Here is a 19,623-nt window from a genome sequence, read left to right as displayed (position 1 = left end):
GGGGCAATATGCAGCAATCTGATTGGCCGAAATCTTTTCGTTCCGCCTACGCGCCTATATTCACCGGGTATCAACTTGAGTGACATCTTGCATAGACAAATACACTGAAACCGGCGAAATGCGCGATCGAGTGATATGCGTACTTTTAGAGCATCAAATCGTACCAGCGTACTTTGATGTCAAAATGCGTGCCTGGTACGCAAAATGCGTACAGGTTGGCAGGTCTGTATGTGCAACAACAACTTTCAGTCCCGAACACATTTAAGCGGTCTTTGTTGAAGCTGACATTTTAACAGCACAGTCGATTGTTTCCCATGCAAAAGTGGTTGAAATTTGAACATCACTCTGACCTTGGAACTTGTGTGTGAGGGGAGTCGGCTTTCGATGCTCCCAGGCTCCATGTGCAGCGGCTGGGAAGGTCAGGCCGGATCCATTTCCTCTCAGTAGTGACGTTCTTTGTGTTGATCTGAATGGTTCTGTTCCCTTCCTCAGTGTCCGCTGGCGGCGTCTTGTCAACCCCGTTCACTGGTAACGAACCCTCCCGGAGCTTGCCCTCTCCATTGGTGTGGGTGAGCATCTTGGCAGCATGAGGGCACACGGGGCTCTTGACCGTGGTCTCATTGGTTGAGGGAACTGACGGCATGGCTTATCCTGGAGAAAAAACACAAGGAATATGTTACTGTGACAAACTGTGGTATTTTTTTATGCCATCTCCAGCCAGTTGAAAGCTGACATTAAAGTTATTTCTCCCTCCAGTGCTTTGTTACCACATGTCAGCAGCACCCATTGGAAAACAAACAGAGCCACTCCTTTCCTCCATTAACACAGCGTCATGTTGACACTAACAAATAAAGCCTCGTCGTGCCTAAAGGCATACTTAACCTATAAAATGATCATTTGCATGTCATCCCTCACCCCATGTAACCTTGAATCCAGGAAGAAAACTTTGTTTTTCTCTCTTGCTTACACAGTCAACAAAGACTCCAAAGACAGACAACAATCTTGATTAAATTGAAGTCATATGAGGTTCACATTTAACAACAGTAAAACTACGTCAAACATCTGTTTACAAACTCCTACACAACTCATGCAGTATAATAAAAGTCTAATTTATCCAGTCATGTGCTCAGTACTTCCCAAACACATACGTTTTTGCTCAAGCCATACTAGTTTAAAGTATCCTGAGACTCAGACTCTAAGGGTGCTAACGAACCAAGCTAGCGAGCTGCCACTGGTCAGTGTCAGGTCATCTGTTAGCGTCTGTCGCCAAAGTTTTTGCGATGTGTCCCGCACCGTTTGAGCTAGCTGGCCCTTGTTGGCTATTTTTTGGCTGATTCAACATGTTGAATTAGCAGCAGAGATGATGGAGTTCAGAAATGGAGATACGACAAAAAAACAAACAAACAGCGGACATGAAAGTGACACACTTGTTGTTTTCGGTAATATTCTGTTCTTAGCCATTGAGCTCTTCAGCAGAAACGTTTCCCGAATTGTTGGTGTCATTGTTCGCTATCGCACTCTAAATATCATTTGTTCTTTCGACATCAGGCGATGCCGTTAATGTGCTAAGTGGCTAACTAGCATTTGGTGAGAAGAACGAGCTAAGAAGCAGGATTTCAGTGGCCCCCACTTACTTCAATTCATTGAGAATTTGGCACATTTTTGGATTTTTCGTTCACCCTGAAGGCATGCAAAAAAAAAAAGTTTTCTTCATAATTTCAGTGTAACACTAAATGAATAACTAATACACTCATGATTATTTCGTTGGTGAATTATTCCTTTAAATGTAATGTAAACTGATAAGTCACCACATGTTAGTAGTTCCAAGTGAAAAACAAACACCACGCCTCTCCTTTCCTCCATTAATGCTGAGTCATATTACCACCGACAAACAAAGCCCTGTCATCCTTAACCTGGAACTGTGACTGCTCCCTCCCATCCTGTGCACTCCTACACCATTCATGACTAAATATTTAGAGAACATGAGAAAACAGAACTGAGAGTAGAGGAGAGGTCTGGACCATTGGCTGATGAAGCTTTGGCAAATATTGCATCATCCATTCAATGTGGAAAAAAGAACAAAGTCATTTATTTCTGATTAGGGCTGCCACTCACGATTATTTTCATTGTCGACTAATCTGTCGATTATTTCTTCGATTAGTCGACTAATCATTTCATCGAAAAATGTGTTAAAATGTTGAAAAATGTCGGTCTGTCTTGCTCAAACCCCAAAATGACGTCATCTGATGTCTTGTTTTGTACTCACGCCAAAGGGTTTTAGTTCACTGTCACGGGAGAGTGTGTAAAGCTGCCAATATCTGAACGTAAGAAGCTGCAGTAAGAGTATTTTGGGGTACTTTTATAGTACTTTTCTATGAAAAATGACTCAAACCGATTAGTCGACTACTAAAATAGTCACCGATTATTTTAATAGTCGATTAGTCATCGATTAGTCGACTAATCGTGGCAGCCCTATTTCTGATTACACTAGAGGTTCAGGAAGAGCTCCTTCCCTCAGGAAATAAGGATCCTAAATGAAGACTGCCCAATCCTGTTTGCACTAAAGTCGTTTTGTTTTAATGCGCAAATTAATGGAACTAACATTTCAATTAAATTTTATTTAATAGAATTTTATGTGACAAATAAATTGATTGATTGATATGAAGAGCAAATTACTTTTTACTGCTAACAATACAGACGTGCATCCACCTCAGATTATTGTGATTGTAAAAGTAAACCTTAAATGAATTAACGCTCCGTTGTTACAGCTGTAAAATGTCGTAAAAGTCAATAAATGTTAAACATTAGCTTTAAACAGGAGTTAAGTACTGCGGGGTGATTAATACTACAAGTCTGATTGGACAGGTTTTGGCAGACAGACTGATTTATAGTTTTAATCATTTATCAAGCAGCAACAACACAATAGTGAGGAACTTTTCTCGCTATTTCTGGCATTATAATGACCAAATAATGTATCGATTAATTGACAAGATAATCTGCAGGCTCATTGCTAATGAAAATTATTGTTAGGTGCAGCCCTACAGACAACAGAATTAGACATGAGGCCAGTGGCGATGCTAGACACGGCCTCACAACACCCGCTGGTGTTGTTTTTCTTCCTCTTTTCGATTTTTCTGTCATTTCTGGTGTCTAGAAATTTACGCTTGTTTCATTGTGGTGCGGTAACAGCCGACTGTCCTAAGTGGCACTATCCACCTGTCATACAGTAGCTAGACAGGGCCCCACGAAGGGTTTTTTGGGGTGCGGGGTTGCACTGTACAGTGCCTTTACAGGAAGTTTAGAGGGGTTTTTAGTTGTTGCTTCAAAATCTGCCCACATAGCTCCTTTCATATTCGACAAAAAGCCCACTAAGACCAGCTAACATGGGCTCCAGCTCTATCAGTTTGGATCGGTAGCCTTTGCTGGCACAATGCAACGACGGGCCGCCACAAATTACCGTGCGTCTCCATCCAAGCACTGACTGAACATTGTTTGAAATTAGTCTGCATCAAGTTTGACAGAGAGACTAAATAAGTAAGAGATATAAAAAAGAAGTAACTACTTTAACATTTTCACTGGCTTTCTACCGTTTACTAACCTGTTTTCAGACCCGCCCGTGACATCAAATGTGATACACCAGTAAAAGAAATAAACAGAAAGGCATACTCGTCTGCTGCAGAGGCTGACAAGAGGTAGTCTATTGCCTATTTTTAACGGATTTTCCCATGTTTAAAAAACCTGCATACATGTGTTAATGTTGGTGGAGTGGCAATCTGGGGGCCCCTTTCCCCAAACATTTCCCCAAACGTTTCACTGGTTTCCCTGCTTTGAAAAAATTACAGAGTACTTAACACAAAGAATCAGATGCCTCCCAATCCTTTAGCGCCTATACATTCTGACATGGATGTTTTCTCAGCTTGTCAACACATCCATTAGGTTTCTCCACCGTCTGGCAGAAACAGCAGCAGATGAACCTTCACTAATACGCAATGCACACACCGAGGCCAGCTGTTAAAACCCCCAAGGGTTCATATGATGTGCACACAGTCAAACAACTACATCTTCTTACGCAAACAACTCTGCATGGGAGAGAAAACTTCCCTGAGACACGCTGCTTTTAAGTTAGTCACACCCTTGTAAATAAAATGTTAGACTCCATCTCCCTGCAAACTCTTTTTTTTCCTTGCTTAACTTTCATCAGACAGACGAAATCCACTGGATTACTATCTCTTGACAAAATGAGTAACCACAGGAACCAGTTTTACGTGTTTACCCTCGTTTCCTGCCCACACGTTACTTAAATTCTTGACACTAGATCTGTGCAGCCGTTAGAAGTCACACAGCTAATTAAGGTTTCACAACTGCTGTGGTGACTGTGGGAACGAGTAGGTGGTATCTGGTGGCCTTACAGGGTTCAGCAGGGGCAATGTGATCCTACGTGAGAGTACATGCGGCGCTGAGCCCAGGCCGCCTGGCAGTAAAAACCTTCAAGGAGATTTAACAAGGAAAAACTTCAATTTTTGTTTAATAAGCCACACTTAATAAGCCAAGAAATCAAATCCTCAAATACCTACCAGGCTGAGGGAATACAGTGCGCAAATCACCTGATCCGAGCCTGGCAACATCAAACCCAATCTAACGACAAATCCCTGTAATATTCTTACCTTATCAGACTCAGTTATCTGCTTAACTTGTGGCATTTCTAATCTCCTCTGGTATGTTCTGTGCTCTCAAAGCACAATAATCACTGTGCAGCAGGTTAAGTGTTGGTCAGATAACTGCTCTGCCAGCAACAAAGTATCAGCTGGTCAATAGCACAAGAAGAGCAGACTATAGATATTCACTCAGCCATAACAAATGGTAGGCCAAATGTGAACACCAGGAATGCTGGCACTAGAATCACAATGTAAAACAGCAGGCATGTACACCTGGAAACCCAAAAGCACATGGTCAGGAGCTAAAAAGTAACCGAGTGTAATCTCACTGTGATTGGATGTGTCGGGAAAAGAGTGAGGAGTGATAAAGGTACTGTAGTGGAGCTGTGAGGATTAGGCGACCAATCAATTAGTCAGTTAGTCGATCAAGAGAGAATGAAGACACGTTTTCAGATTTTGAAGATGAAGCTACACAAGAAAAAAACCCAAAACCTTTTTTATCTTACAAAACAGTAAATTAATGATCATTTGGCAGATTACTCGCCAATGCAGCAAGCAGGGGACACGTCCCAGCTGGCACTGGATGTTAATATGACATCAGAAAGATGTTGGACTCTTGCATTCGTCAGATATCGGGTTGATGATATTTTAAACGTCTAACAACGCTAGAATTTCACATGTGGGCATTAACATTACAACATTTTGCAGACGTTAGGTTTTGTTCTTTATACCTTACAAATGAATATCATTAATGTACGTCAAGACCACGATGGCATGAGACGTTTGGAAGACGTTGGATTTTGGTTCATTTACAACACAACTTAAAACTAGCAAAATATCAATGTCATCTCACATCAATATTCTACGTCACATTGGTGTTGGGATTAGACGTTGGCCTGACATGAAATTTTGGTCAGCCTAGCAACGTTTTATGATGTTACTAGCCAGCTGGGGTGCCCTCGACATTTAGAAAAGTGTACATTTGTGCGCCACCCTCCCCCACTAAAAACATGAAAACAGCAGAGCACTATTATTTTGACATAATTAAAGACATTTTAACGACAAATCGATGCCGAAAAAAGCACATACTGGTGCATTAAATTTACCAGTGTTCGTTGGGATTAGACGTTGTCCTCTTGGTCAACCGACGTCACAACCTAAATGGGGTGCCCTTGACATTTAGTACATGTATATTTATTTCATTTACACTACAAATGGATGCCGAAAAATAAAAAATTGGTGCATAAAAATTCACCAGAATGATGTTCTCCTTTTGGTCATCTGACGTCACAACATAAATTCAACCAAATATCAATGTATTATGACGTCACTAGCCAGCTGGGGTGCCCTTGACATTTAGAAAATGTACATTTGTGCCACTTACAGTATAAATTAAAGCCGATAAAGCACAAACTGGTGCATGAAAATTTACCAGAATGCAGAAAATTAAATGTGTGACCCCCCTCCCTACCCCACATTGTTGAAAGGAAACGCACGCCCCTGCGCCAATGAAAATATTCGTACCTTAATTGTGATTTTCCACAAAAATAAGATAAATATATTTAGATTTTTGACACCTGGTCGAACAAAATGTAGATTTTAGACACATATTTTGATTCGTCACTGTTACTGCAGATGACTCATCGCTTCCTTGTTAAAAATAATGGGGAAGTTAATCGTTCGTTACAGCCCTTTAACACCTGCTGGGCATTACATCCCGTATATGGCAGAATAAAAGGCAGCTAATTTATAGAAATAAATGAACTGAGGGAATAAGGGAAGGGAAAATATGTATGATTCAGCAGTGATTTAAAGGTACAAATGTCAAGGTAACCTTCAGAATTAGCGTAAAATAATTACGTAAGAATAAGATTTATCAGGTTTAATGTGAGCAGCTAATACACGGGAATACAAAGTACATATTAGGAGACAAAAGGAGCAAGAAAAATGTGAACTGCGCAGTTACGGTGTTGCATCAGAAAAGCCTCTCAGTCATCAAACGTCAGACCACCACGTGCCCTCATATATCTATATATGATTTATTTCAGTCTCCATCCTCTGTATTAATGATTCCCACTCACCTTGTGATTCAAACGCGCCTCACAGACCTGTAAAAGACAGAAACACAGATGGCCCTGATGTACACGCGTACCCAGGACAACAATGCGGAGTGAGCAACTTCCGAGAGACAGCGGTATACGTGACGAAACACGTGGACCTAAAGGAAGGGGAGGTGGTCAAAGTTTTAAGGCGCGCTCCGATTGGCTGCGGCGGGGGCGTCTGTTTGGTCCGCTCGGCCAATCAGAGCAGAGATTTCTTAATAAGGGTTCGGGAAAACGCTGTGTTAAAGTTACCAACACCACCTGTTTACCTTTTATTGACCCAACACACTCCGTGTACCTTTCACACATGTGACATCTCGAGAGCTTCTCATGCGTGGACTGTCACTCACACAGAATTAAACATAATATAAATATTAGTTGTCACGGTCTTGGAAAAGTTACATATGCCAGTTTGGGGTTTTAAAACTTTTGTTCTCCAATATTCTTATTTTTTATTTTCATATATCACATATCAGAGTGTGTAACTATATTCTTCTTTAAGAATATATCGATATTTTTCCATATGTTTTAGTAATTTCCAAACCTGAGAGTCACCATGTGGTCTTCATTTTTTTAAACAGAAAGTGTGGTGACGTTAAGTTTCTTTTTTACCATGTGAATGATGCAATATTTCCATTAATTTGATCAGCTGTGGAGCTCGAGCCGGAAACACTCACATTTCCAAGGAAAAGTAAAAGCAAGTCATTAAAATGACTTTTAACAATTAGTATTTTTTATATATACATATTTACATTCTGATGTTTTTTCACGACAATCTTTTGACTATGACATCATGTCACTATTCTTTTAGTTCTTACTACTTTTTTAAGTTAAAAAAAATAGTAAGAAAAAAATGACATTGATAAGATGAAACTCAAAAGAAGGACAATCAAGGACAGTCTCCTGATTTTGACTTCATGTCACTTTTTGTAGTTTTAGGTCTTTTCACACCAGTAGTGACAGAAAATTGGAACTGGAAAAAAAATCATCTTAATAAAACATTGGAGAGTGACATAAACACAAAATCAAAAGATGTAAGATGTAATTGAAAAATATCAGAATGCAAAAGAATATCAGAATTTAAAAATTTTTTTGCTTGTGACTTATTCTTCTGTGGATTTTTGATTAATCTCCAACAGTGACAGTCAGTCTTAGCATCGAAAATTAAATTTGCCACTGAAAAACAAAACACAGATGTTAAAATGTTTTTACTTTATTGACAATAGTTTTGTTTTTCGTTAGTCTTTTCAGTGGGTTTTTTTTTTTTGTATTTTAACAATGACTTTATTTTCAATCATTTTTTTCATTTGAAACTTTGTCACTTTTTTTGCCGTGAGAAAAATTGATACAGGAAAAGTTTCGTGAAGTAAAAATCTGAAACTGTCATTCAAATCTAAAATTATTTTCCATGCCAGAGCTTTATCACTCTTTGAGCTCCACAGCTGATCAAACTTCTGTTAACACTGCATCATTCACCATGTGATTAAAGCAACGAGTAAGCGTAACAGTAAGCTACGTTGAGGAGGTGGTAATGTAGATACATTTACAACAACGTAGTTGTCTGCATTCATCCATAATGAAGTGCATTCATTTCTTATTTAAAACTCTATTTATGAATGTGGTTGATGCCAAGTCTGAATGGCTCATCAGATCTGTCACTACCAGTTATACCAGTTTAACGACGGCGACAGTGACAGAGATGTGTGACAGGACTGAAAAGGAGCTCCAGATTGGGTTGCATTTGAAAAACAACTGGTGCTTGTTTTTAGCAGCAGCATCAGAATAATACAGTAGCTGGTAGCTTTATATTCTGACCCACAGCTTAGCTAAACTCATAACTCTTGCTTAAAGGCTCACATATTAGCCCAAATTCTTTTTAATGATTCAACAGTTGTGCAAGAATGCTACCAAAGTCTATCAAAAAATCAGCACTTTCTGTGTATAAAAGGTCTCTCTGTAATCAATTATTAGGTTCATGTAAGTAAGTGGTGCCAGTGCAGAATTACAAATCTGTTTTATTGAGAAAGCGACACAAGCTCGTCTTAAAAAAAGGGAATAAAAGAAAAACACTTCCAACAATTCACCAAAAAAGAAAATAACTTTGTCATCACTGCTGGGGTTAGGAGGGAGGGATTTGGTAGGACATTGGGTCAGTCTTGGCTTCCTTCAGAATCTTCCAGAGCGCTCTCGGTCCCTCGACCGTCTTGGCCTCTCCCGGTCCCGCCGTCGGTCCCTGGAGCGGGAGCGTCGTTCACGGGAACGCGAGCGAGAGCGGTGCCTGATGGGAGAGTCAGAAACATTAATCCACAAATTCTGACTGATCCCAGAATATAAACGTTTCAAGATATCCGTACCTTTTCCTGCGGCGGCCGTACAGCTCCCTACGAAGTTCCCGCGATATGGGTTTCAAGTGCATGAAGTTGCAGAAGCCACCTCGGGTGCACTCTCTGTAGGCAAACAGCACATAAAGGGTTAACACTTGCTTGGCTTGCATTTGGTGTAGCCGTGCCATGAGTAAAAATTGGCTCTTAGTTACACATACTGAGGAGCATGGCAGCCCACCAAGCAGAACATCTGATCTTTATCTCCCCCCACACTCACACTAACTTGGTCCTATCACTGGCAGAGCAAACAACTCCTGATCCAACGGAAAAACACAGAGTCTCATAAAGCAGAGGGGCACAAGTTTCCTCCCACTTTGCAAGGACAAAGTTTATCTTGCATTTAAAACAAAATGTTATAAATCACACGGTGCCCATGCAGCTGGGTACGGTTTCAGTGCCTCGCTGAAGGACACACGTGCGAGCTGAAGTTTTATCTAGCTGCTGGCACGGCCGTTTTTACCTACCAGGCTCTTATCATGTCTCTTGATACTGTGCTTCAGTTGTGCATACTCCCTAACAAGCTGGCAATTAAATGAGCACAAAGCAGTTTACACGCAGTAAGTCTGGAGCTTTCGAGGCCCCTTCACTGCCCTCTTTACCCGGTTAGTAATCCAGCCTTAGCTGCAGGATGAATAGCGGAGCTTTATCTGGGATAGCTGCAGGGCAGACTCTCTTCCCACCTCACTACCCTGCTGCCTGCAACACATCTTTTTCTGCCTTCACACAGACGCACAAAGTGTAAAAGCTTCTCCAGTAAAACAATGTGTGGCAGAAGCAGCAGAAGCATTGATTTTTAGTTGTTTTATAATCCATTTGTGTTAAAAGTTCTGTATGCTGTAATGTTCAGAGCACTATTACTGCAGCAAACAACTATATGCTATGTAAAGAGAGTGGAGTAACACTTCCTGAGAAGAGAATGATGTCACACGACCTGTGTGTGTTGTAATCTGAGCTTCTCTGCCGGTCCTTTTGTTCATGCATGTTAGTGCGTGTCTAGTCTGAGTGGGCAGAAGTTCGCTGCATAGATCAGCCTCTCATTGGGCAGAACGAGCCACCCGCTGAAGTCCCACCCTACCACCTCCGGTTGTGTAGCAGTTTTCAACCGCTTTCAACACGTCCTTTACTAACTTTTGTGGTGTTTGATCTTGCGGGGATGTAGCCATTTTTCTGCCATGGTTCGCGTCCTGTAGGCGATATTTTTGTGGGCGTGTTACACCAAAACCTGTTTCCCCCCAATATTTTTGCAAGCGCACCGTTGCTGTGGCACCGCCCAGAACGATTGTGATTGGTTGAAAGAAATACAAGCAGCCGGGGCGTTTTTTTCTCCAATCTTAAAGTGAGAGTCGGCCCAGCCAGACCTTTCTTTTCTTGAGAAAGGTCTGGTGAGCGAGACTAGTGCGTGTCTGTATCCCACTGTCTAGCTCATCACTGCTGCTTTGAACTGCACTCATATGGCGATTACTGCTAATATCAGGAGGACGTCAGCATGGAAACTTCAGCCAGTGGAGAACAGTGTCCAGACCGTGTAATATCCTTTTGAGATTTCCCGTTTTTCTAGTTTTCTATCTGTTGATTGGGCAACGCAAGAGGAAAAACAGAAGTCCTCTGCTCGGCTGCTGTTAAAATGCAGGCAAGAAAATCAACAAAATTTCTTCTGCCCTGCACCAACTTAAAATTTCATTACATTTATTTAAACATTTTGTGTAAGGAGGAAGCTTTTGCACTAGTTGCAATAACAACATTTCACATTAAGCCCTTTGCTCTGTTATTTAGTTGCTATCTCAGCACAATATTGTACGGTTTGTTGTATTAAAAAGATCTATTAGACTCACCCCATTTCATATTGGCGGCAGCAAGCTTCCCTGAAGTCAGTGACGGGGGAGAGCTCGGCGTGGATGGGTTGGGCGTTGAACCACCGATTGTTCAGGTCCATGACCGCTTTCTCTGCATCTTCCTCGCGGCGAAACTGCACACAGGAGGCACACATACCACATCCATTCGTACAATCTCAATTGTGTCAGCTCCACCTGTCTTGTGAATACATTCGGATCAATCACCAACCTTGACGTAGACATTGCCGACAAGGTGGTCGCCCAAGTTATCACACACATTCATCTCCTCCACCTCTCCGTACTTCTCCTCCATCTCTGTGAACACCTCCTGTGTCAGGAATAAGAGACAGAAGGAACAATTTAACTCTCCGACAGGTTCTTATCAAGGTTCTTTTTTTCGTCAAGTCATGCAAGTTGCAGTCCTTTTATAATACAAAAGATCTAGCGTCTTGAATCTGTCCTGTTGGTCCTCTGGTTTCCCTTTTTGAATGAAGAATACAGACTACCGCCACCTGCTGGAATGGAGAGTTTTTTTCCCTCTAGGGCTGCACAATTAATCAAAATATTACTGAAATTGCAATATGGCCAAATGCAATATCCAAAGCTCAGGATCTGCAAAATCCGTCAAAATAATGCTTAATTTTTTTGCATATCACGCAGCCTTGATTTCCTCTCACGCAGGAGCAGAACATAGGTGCCTGCTGGCAGTCGGATGTAGTCTTTAAAGTGTGTTCAGGTGCAACTTTTTGGCTGAGACACAGGCACCAGTCAGCCTTCGTTGCCATAGTTCTTTGTTGTCTGTTTGGTGTTTCTGGGTTTTTACAGCCTGAGGAAAGAAACTGCTCTGTAGTCTGATCTTGTCTCTAAGGTTTTATTTTGTGTTCTGCGTGGATTTGCCTTTGGTAACAAGGAAATGGGTTAGCCAAGTTTAACACCTCGGCTAACCAGTTTCCTGTGGGTGAAATCCTGCAGATGTAATGATCAGACACAGGCTGGATATCGAAAATAAACAATTATTATGTGCAACTGGTTCACACACACTGCATATTAGTGAGTGACTGTTGTGTGGAGTTACTGTGACAGTTCAGCCAACACCCCTTATTAAAACATCCTTTTATACTGAAGGGTGAGTTTATTATATAACGGTTTGGAGATTATGTTTTGGCATGACCTTTGTATTGACAGTCTGCCTGGTTCAGCAACACATTTCTTTTCATTTCAAATGAAGCTGAGACATGTCATCATAGGTAGTTTTATCCACAGATTATCTAGAAAGATTTTAGCTTTATATTCAGGACTCAAAAACACAGTCACAATTAAGTAACAAGAAAATAAAATGAAGAAAATAGCTACTTTTTATACCAATAAAAGCACAATTATTATAATTTCTTTTTTTTATCTATACTACCTGGCATTGTCCACATGTAAAAGCAGCTGTTGCGTATTCCAGCTGAGTACATACTGGCTCCTAAATGACTCTTGCCTCAGCACAAACTGAATAAATTTTGGCAATGTCATGATGCTCCTTTTGGTTGCAATGTTTCAACAAAAAGCAGATAACGCAGTAGTGACGTCACACTGTGCAACGTGGAGTGAAGACGAGACGCCAGCACAAAAGGTCGCTCACCTCAAAGAACTCATCATAGTGCTCCTGCATTTCCACATCGCTGACGGCACCTACAGAATGTCAACAAAGGGACAGTCAGGGCAAAGCCAGGCGGACGCTGGTGGCAAAAGAGTCTTCAAATGGACCGTGTAGCTTTTAGCAAACAAATCTAACTGATACATCTTGCTATGTTAGTGACACCCTGCAAACATCGATCAGAAAAGATGGAGAGTCTGTATGTCATTTGTTTCCAGAGAAACAGTCTACTCTCTCCCAACCTAAATTACAGAAGCCCTCTTAGCCTTCTCCTGGTTAACTGCTTAACTTTAAATGATCTGCCAGTGTTTTACCCTCTGTTTGTGTAACTACATTACCATCATGTTGTGTTTTTACGGCTAGCTTATCAACTACTTCATGACAATCTCTGGCTACTACATGAAGGAGAACTTCCTAGGTTGAGGACAGCACTAGTAGAAACCTGCTTCAATGACTCAGAAGCAAAAATTGTGTACTGAAACTTCTGTTTTTTCAACTTGGATACTCTTTCCCCGTGTTTTTGTGTCTAGGTGACTAATGGGCACAACAATTTTTGAAGCACTGAAGCTGAAGGGGCAAAACAGGCTGCAATGTAACCACTTGGAGCATGTTTGCACCATTGATGTATGCCAACTAAAAGTGCTCTTTTTTGTGTCTGACAGGCTCAGATTATTTTAGGTGACTGACAACATTATGGAGAGGATCCCTACAGAGACAGAGCACACAACGCAGGTCTAGATTTAAATTTCGTAATACAGGGACATATTTAGCGTAACATTAGACATGTTTTAAGTTTTTTTCCCAAACATTCTTTTAATTCCAAATCATTTCCAGGCCTGGAAAACCATGCTATTAATTTCCTAACTTTTTCAGGAATTTAGTGCTAAGTTACTAACTACAAAAACTTAATTTAGTTAGATGTGAAAATATGCTGGCTCTATTCACAGTAAAAGTACAGTTTATTTGAATGGAGCCTGGGGGGTTTGGCGATAGCCTTTTCAAAGCCGTTTCTGGTTAAACAAAAAGAATCTTACTCAAACAAAAAGGTCTATCTCTGTCGAAGTTATTTCCATAATGTTGTCAGACACTTAAAACAACAATCTGAGCCTGTTTGTGGTAAAAACAAACACTTTTAGTGGACGTAAATTGACAGTGCTTATTTGCTTGGAGTGATTACATTGCAGCCTGTTTTATGACTGCTAGCTGCAGTGCTCTCCCTCAGTGCTCAACCAGTTTCAAAAATTGTTGTTCCATTAGTCACTTAGACACAAAAACATGAGAAAATAGGGTCCAGGTTGAAAAATACCGAGGTTACCCTTTTAAGTGTAATGCAAGGAACAAAGAAACAGTAAGTTAATCATAGCTTTTAAGCTTTTTAACACGTCTGTTTTACAAGAACAAAATGAAAAGATCTGACACAAAGTTGTGCACATTATTGCACGACACAGACTCAGGTAGTTTGAGTTCGGCCAGGAAAACATGCAGAACAGCATGTGGCCTGTTATTCTATTCTCCAGGAAATGATGTGATGCGCTAGACATCTCTAGAGGACATGTTCCTGCACTAAGCCAAATTATATGTGGGGAGGTGTGATACAGTAAATTAAGTGCAGTCAGTGCTGGAGGGTCCTGCGGATGAAGGGAGAACTTACAGTGTAAACCATCAGCAGACTGGGCAGAGTTTTGAAGGTTATGAAGGTAAATGTTCAAGAGGGAAATGGTCTGAAATACAAAACGTAAACTTCTGTGACATAAATCAAAATAAAGAGCTGAGGAAGAAAAAAATTTGATTAGAAATTTTTCTATCAGTAAATTGCGGCCCTTTGTTATCACATATCGTAAGTCCTGGGTAATTAAATATGTGATGGATAAAGTTGAAGCTCACTGTCTGTAGCCCTCACTGTTTTTCGGATATTCACTCCTTTTACCCAATTTTTGTCTGTTTTACGTTTCTTAATATTACAGGTCTGAGAATGGGCTCCAAGTTTAGGCTCTAAGTGTGTATACTAGATTTAAGTCCCGTTTAATGTAAGAGATTGTGGATCAAACATTTTGATTTGATTAAGAGTGAAGAGGCTGTGATCTATACAAACAAGGTAAAATAACTTTCAGGGGTTTTTTGTTTTTTGATTAATGCATTAAATAAAACACCAAACTTAATTTAAAACTTTACTGCTCGGACACAACCTTGCAAAACACAACTAAGCTATAAATGAGCTACTCATTCACAATAATGGATCACCTTTCCTGGTAAATTAGTCTCCAGAGTTGTCTATGTAATAACAGGCTGAAATGGGGCTGGACAATAAGGCAAAAATAGTCTCACGATAATTATCCACATTGATCGATTGGTTGCACATATGGATAATGATAGTTTTACAGAGGTTGTCCTATAAGGCTGCTACAAAGTCCCTTCCTCATACCAAATGACGGTAGCATCATTCTGCCCCAGTGTGTGATTTTAGGTTGCATGCCGGCATTGCGTAAGCAAAAGAGGCGTGACATGACATTTAACAGTGTCGGCCACTAGTGTGACATAGAACACAGGCATCGGCAGCGCTTAATAAACTATAACAATGGCGTAACATACCAGCAACAATAATTTATCATCTTTGTTACATGGCGGCTGATCTTGTCCTCTGCTCAGAGGGTAAGGGGCACCTTGAACTCATTGTTTCCCCAATTTGTGATAATTTTCGACCACTGTTCTTAGCTGCTAATTGCTAAAAGCTCCTTTTTTAATCTCATGTGATGGGTCGCACACGTAACACGTCGTCAAAACATCCCATGCTGCCCATGATCCCATCCTGCCAGCTGCCCTGTTTATACAGACATTGTTTCGGTGCATGGAGTAAAACTGTCAAAAGCTTATCATCAATATCGACATAAATTTTATCATGATCCCCTTTTGAGATTATTTTATCGCCCAGCCCTGTGCTGAAAGGAAGAGAATGACCTCCTAAGACTTTAAATTGTCCTAAGTTGTGGCACATTTAAATGAAAACAACCTAAACTAAAATAAAACTCTAATTGTTAGACTTGATTATGAAATATAACGGCACCTGTGGATTATTTAAGGGACAAAGAAGGGTGCTGACAGAGGACATTTCACTGGATCAACAGTCATTTTGTGATGCTGAAGTAAAGAATGCCTCTTGTGTCAATGGCAGAGTGAATGCAATGCTTTCAAATTCACTGGAGGCATAATTCAATTATGGGGCCCAATATAAAAACACTAAGGCCCCGCTGCCCATTACACACTTACCTGTGTGCGAGGTACTGCTTCAACTCTACTCGACTGGGCTCAGCGCATTTACTGCACACTCCAACAACACACAGTTCTAGATGTTCTACCATAATCTACACAGGCTGTATGTACTGTTTGTGTATCGGCGTGAATGCTCGGCTACACAAGGTTGAAAAACAGATAGTGGAAGTATCAGAAGCAGGTGTGCTTTTCGTTGGTATTAGGTAATGACAGATGCATGACTCAATATTTGGTCTGGATACTTAGGAGATAAAAGGGTCACAGCTGGGTCTCCAGCTAACAGGGCTGAAGCAGCACCTCACACCTGTTGTTATATGTGAACACCACTTCAAGGTAATACAAAGGGAGGTTGCTGACATATCTTTAACTTACAGCGAGAAGCGTCGGCCGTCTGTGCGCTGTTCTGGGGATTACGGTAGATGTTCTGAATCAAGATAGTCTGCAGAGGAAAGAACAAAAACGCATTTGGTCAGACGGGATTCTTTGATGAATGTCTAGCGGTGTGCTATTTCTGATTATATGAAACTCTATTTTAGCTTGTTTACATCTTTATGACAGTCACGCACGTACAAAATCCTTGAAACTGAGGAGAAAGCTACGATAATGACATGTCTGGTACAGTTCTGTTTCAGAATAATTTCTGTAAACCACTCTCGCCTGCCTACACACTGATTAATAATTCCATGGAAGAAGAATTAACTTGTCTAATATCGTAAAAAGGAGCTATGAAATGCAATTGCTGGGAAAAGGATATGACACAATAGGAAATGACTGACAGGACAGGTTTTTTTTAACCAAAAGTAATTGCTGACACATTAACTAGAAAATTAGCAGAGGTTTGCAAAATATGAGCAAAACACTTTGCACACACAGTACTCCTACTTAACAACTAAAAACAAACTTTTGAAGAAGTAACTCATCTACAGTGCATATGAACACTTTTAACTCTAATGCCACATGAAGCAGACCATGTCTGAGAGATTACACAGTCAATATACCAATTCAGTGTTTCACCTAATAAGTGAATATGACATTTTTTTTCAAACAGATCGGCTGCATGAGTTAAGAGCTTCCACACAGTCTTCACTGGTTTAGTTTGCAACATGACTTGTGATATGGGTGTGTGCCTCGATGAGTCACAATAATTGGGTTATGAACTTATCGAGGTTGACAAAAATTATCTAGGTCACACCTGTATATGGTACGATATTGCTTGTGTTTGTTTACATTAGAACGTCACCAACATTTTAGCCAACAGGATGCCAGAACAGGCTTGGGTGCAGCTCCAAAGCATTTTTTTCACAGCGTCTTATCCGAACAAACAGAAAAAAACTGCTGTTTTATTTGATTAGGATACTTTAATTTTGTATGTATGTAATTTTGTATTATTTGTATGAATAGTGTGTCAGTACGCGTGTGAATGGGTGAATGAGAGGCAAATTGAAAATCGCCTCATCTGTTAAGGCAGAAAAGTGTTACATGTTTGTGCAGTTTATTTAGGCAAAATGCCCAGAGAGGTGTCTGCATGTCAGACAGCTCATGCCTTCACACCGGCCATTAATTCCTGATAATGGACACCTTGTCAGGCATTATCCCTTACCTAATGGACACCCTGCAGCCAATCAGAGTCAAGTATTCAACGAGACCATGGGATAAAGAGCCATTATTTTGGTAGAAAAACTTGTGGTGGGATCCTCACCTGGCTGAAGGTTGGTTTGTTGTGCAATCTCGAGCAGCGGTCTCCATGTCTGCAAGCACCAATTTTAAAATAGAAGGAACAATTGACCCTGGAAAAGAAGGAAAAGTGTCATCAGACTCACACCAATCATGCATCATTGTTTCTTAAGACTTTCCAAATCAACATATCTATGGCTGCAGAACAGGTCAAGAGCCTATAATGCTTGTATTTTAAAAATTCAAAAATCTCCCAAAACTATGGAGCCCCTACAGCTCTGAAAAATTGAAATCTGAAATTTTTTATTTTGTGCCCACAAGGTCTTGTGGGAACAAGTTGAACAAGCTTTCATCACTTAAAAAGAAAAAAGAAATAAAACACAATTTCCATGTAAGGAGGGAACTTCTTGCGCATGGCTCACTGATGTATTTATAATATTGTCTTGACCGCGACGGAGCTCTATGGAACAGAAGCATATCTATATCAGGCTTTGAATAAACAGGCAACACTAGTTTGTCACATCAAGTCACTGTTGGTTCTGGCCTTTCACCAGTATTTGTTTACAATATAAACCACCAGACATATTTATGAGCTATGTTACCTACTTAAATGGGATCACCGCCTCAATTAAGAATTCCATTGTGCTATTAACAGGGTCTAAAAACAGTTCAATCTATATTTGTGGACATCAGAAGCTGAAGCTGCTCCACAGACAATGAATTGGAGGCTGATTTTGAGGACCCACACAGTGTGTATTGTATTTTATCTTTTATACCCCAATGTGCTCATTTAATGAAATAGAAAATGAACCTGCATACTCAGAACATTCCTCTGGGTGCTCTCAGTGTCATCTGTCACATCTTTCACCATTCATTGTCTATGGAGCAGCTCCAGACTTAATTTGAATTTAAGCACTCTGTTATTTTATATTTGGGAGAGAAGATCATGTTTACTCGTGTTTCATAATGTAGTAGATCACTGGAATAACATATATGAATACTGAAAATGTATGAAGATCCCTTTTAAGTATTAGAACTAGACAATATCAATTAAATATTGTTTGGGAGTTAAGTTACACCAATATTGTATTGCCTATTAGATAAGAGAAGCATCTGCTTGGCTGTTGATTACCGGTTGTTTTTAAGTTTCACGAACCACCCCCAATACAAACGGCACTACAACCCTCCTCCAAATACTCGTCACACTGGTGCAGTAAATGTAAATTTACCATGTCGCGCGATATTCAGTTCTGTGCATAGCAAACAATTCACTGTGTGCAGGAAGCATTAAGCTGCACTCCACTGGTGAAACGGAACACAACAATCCGCCTGAGCTAGCCAGCTAGCCTGCTAACAAGCTCATTAATAACCAGGCTACACGCTGCCTTTACATTTAATGACCTCCATAGTGTGCTTATAATATTTACGTGTACCAACATACTAGTGAACACTTTGTAAACTGACACATTTTTGGTGCAAACACATAAAACACAGCAGCTGCAGGTTAGCTGAGGTGCTTCCCTGAGTTTCATTCAATGTGTTAGCTGAGCGTTAGCTTCCTGTTGCTAATGTTAGCTTGACTGAGTCATTCCGCAGCGCAGCGGCTACAAGCTGAGCCCCGCTGGTGCTGTTAAAAACCGCTGCAAACATACCTTATAAAACACTCGTCGTTTGGACGACTTTTAATGTTAGTATTAAATAAAACTTACTTGTCTTTTTCTGTGCCGAAAATGGATGCCAGGTACTCCGCCATTTTCGGCTCGTCGGAAGCGTAGAGGTTACGTCATTACGTAAAGGGACGGCGATCGCGCGGTCAGGACAACTTGTAATGACCCTGAAGGCCACATGCCAGCGCTGTTGCTCTAGAAAATATTAATTATTTCTCAACGAGAATGAAGTTCTTCTTATCACGAGCAACCCTAAAAGTCTGAATGTTCAAAAAATCCCCTCAATATATTGCCTTTTTTTCCCCTGTTTTTACTCGTTATTTTGTATTTCTGTCTTCTCCCAACAGGTGAGTATCCAGAGGTGGAAAGTAACTATTAGGTACTGTTTATGTACAGATTT

At 40.5% G+C, this 19,623-nt stretch overlaps 2 protein-coding genes across 3 annotated transcripts in view; both read right to left on the bottom strand.

Moving 5' to 3' along the window:
• Window positions 1-6,883, bottom strand: part of LOC126401720 (cystathionine beta-synthase-like) — a 17,208-nt gene extending 10,325 nt beyond the window's left edge. The window contains exons 1-3 of one of the 2 annotated variants that reach the window (XM_050063173.1): window positions 6,737-6,832; window positions 5,762-5,812; window positions 351-651 (exon numbers count right to left, since the gene is read on the bottom strand). In XM_050063173.1, the coding sequence (XP_049919130.1) occupies window positions 351-643 (293 nt within the window). In that variant the 5' untranslated portion in view covers window positions 644-651; window positions 5,762-5,812; window positions 6,737-6,832. Of the gene's footprint in view, window positions 1-350; window positions 652-5,761; window positions 5,813-6,736 lie in introns of both variants that reach the window. The other variant, XM_050063172.1, reaches the window with a different exon arrangement.
• Window positions 6,884-8,754: 1,871 nt separating this feature from the next.
• Window positions 8,755-19,346, bottom strand: LOC126402007 (splicing factor U2AF 35 kDa subunit-like). The gene is made up of 8 exons (XM_050063641.1): window positions 19,266-19,346; window positions 17,582-17,669; window positions 16,255-16,321; window positions 12,601-12,650; window positions 11,203-11,301; window positions 10,974-11,107; window positions 9,112-9,204; window positions 8,755-9,035 (listed from the first exon to the last, which is right to left on the bottom strand). The coding sequence occupies exons 1-8, from the start codon at window positions 19,307-19,309 to the stop codon at window positions 8,924-8,926; spliced, it is 687 nt and encodes a 228-aa protein (XP_049919598.1). The 5' UTR covers window positions 19,310-19,346; the 3' UTR covers window positions 8,755-8,923.
• Window positions 19,347-19,623: the final 277 nt, after the last annotated feature.

This window comes from Epinephelus moara, chromosome 15, assembly GCF_006386435.1.
Source record: "Epinephelus moara isolate mb chromosome 15, YSFRI_EMoa_1.0, whole genome shotgun sequence".
NCBI lineage: Eukaryota > Metazoa > Chordata > Actinopteri > Perciformes > Serranidae > Epinephelus > Epinephelus moara.
The sequence above is the reverse complement of the archived record's forward strand: the minus strand, read 5'-3'. Positions and strand labels throughout refer to the sequence as shown.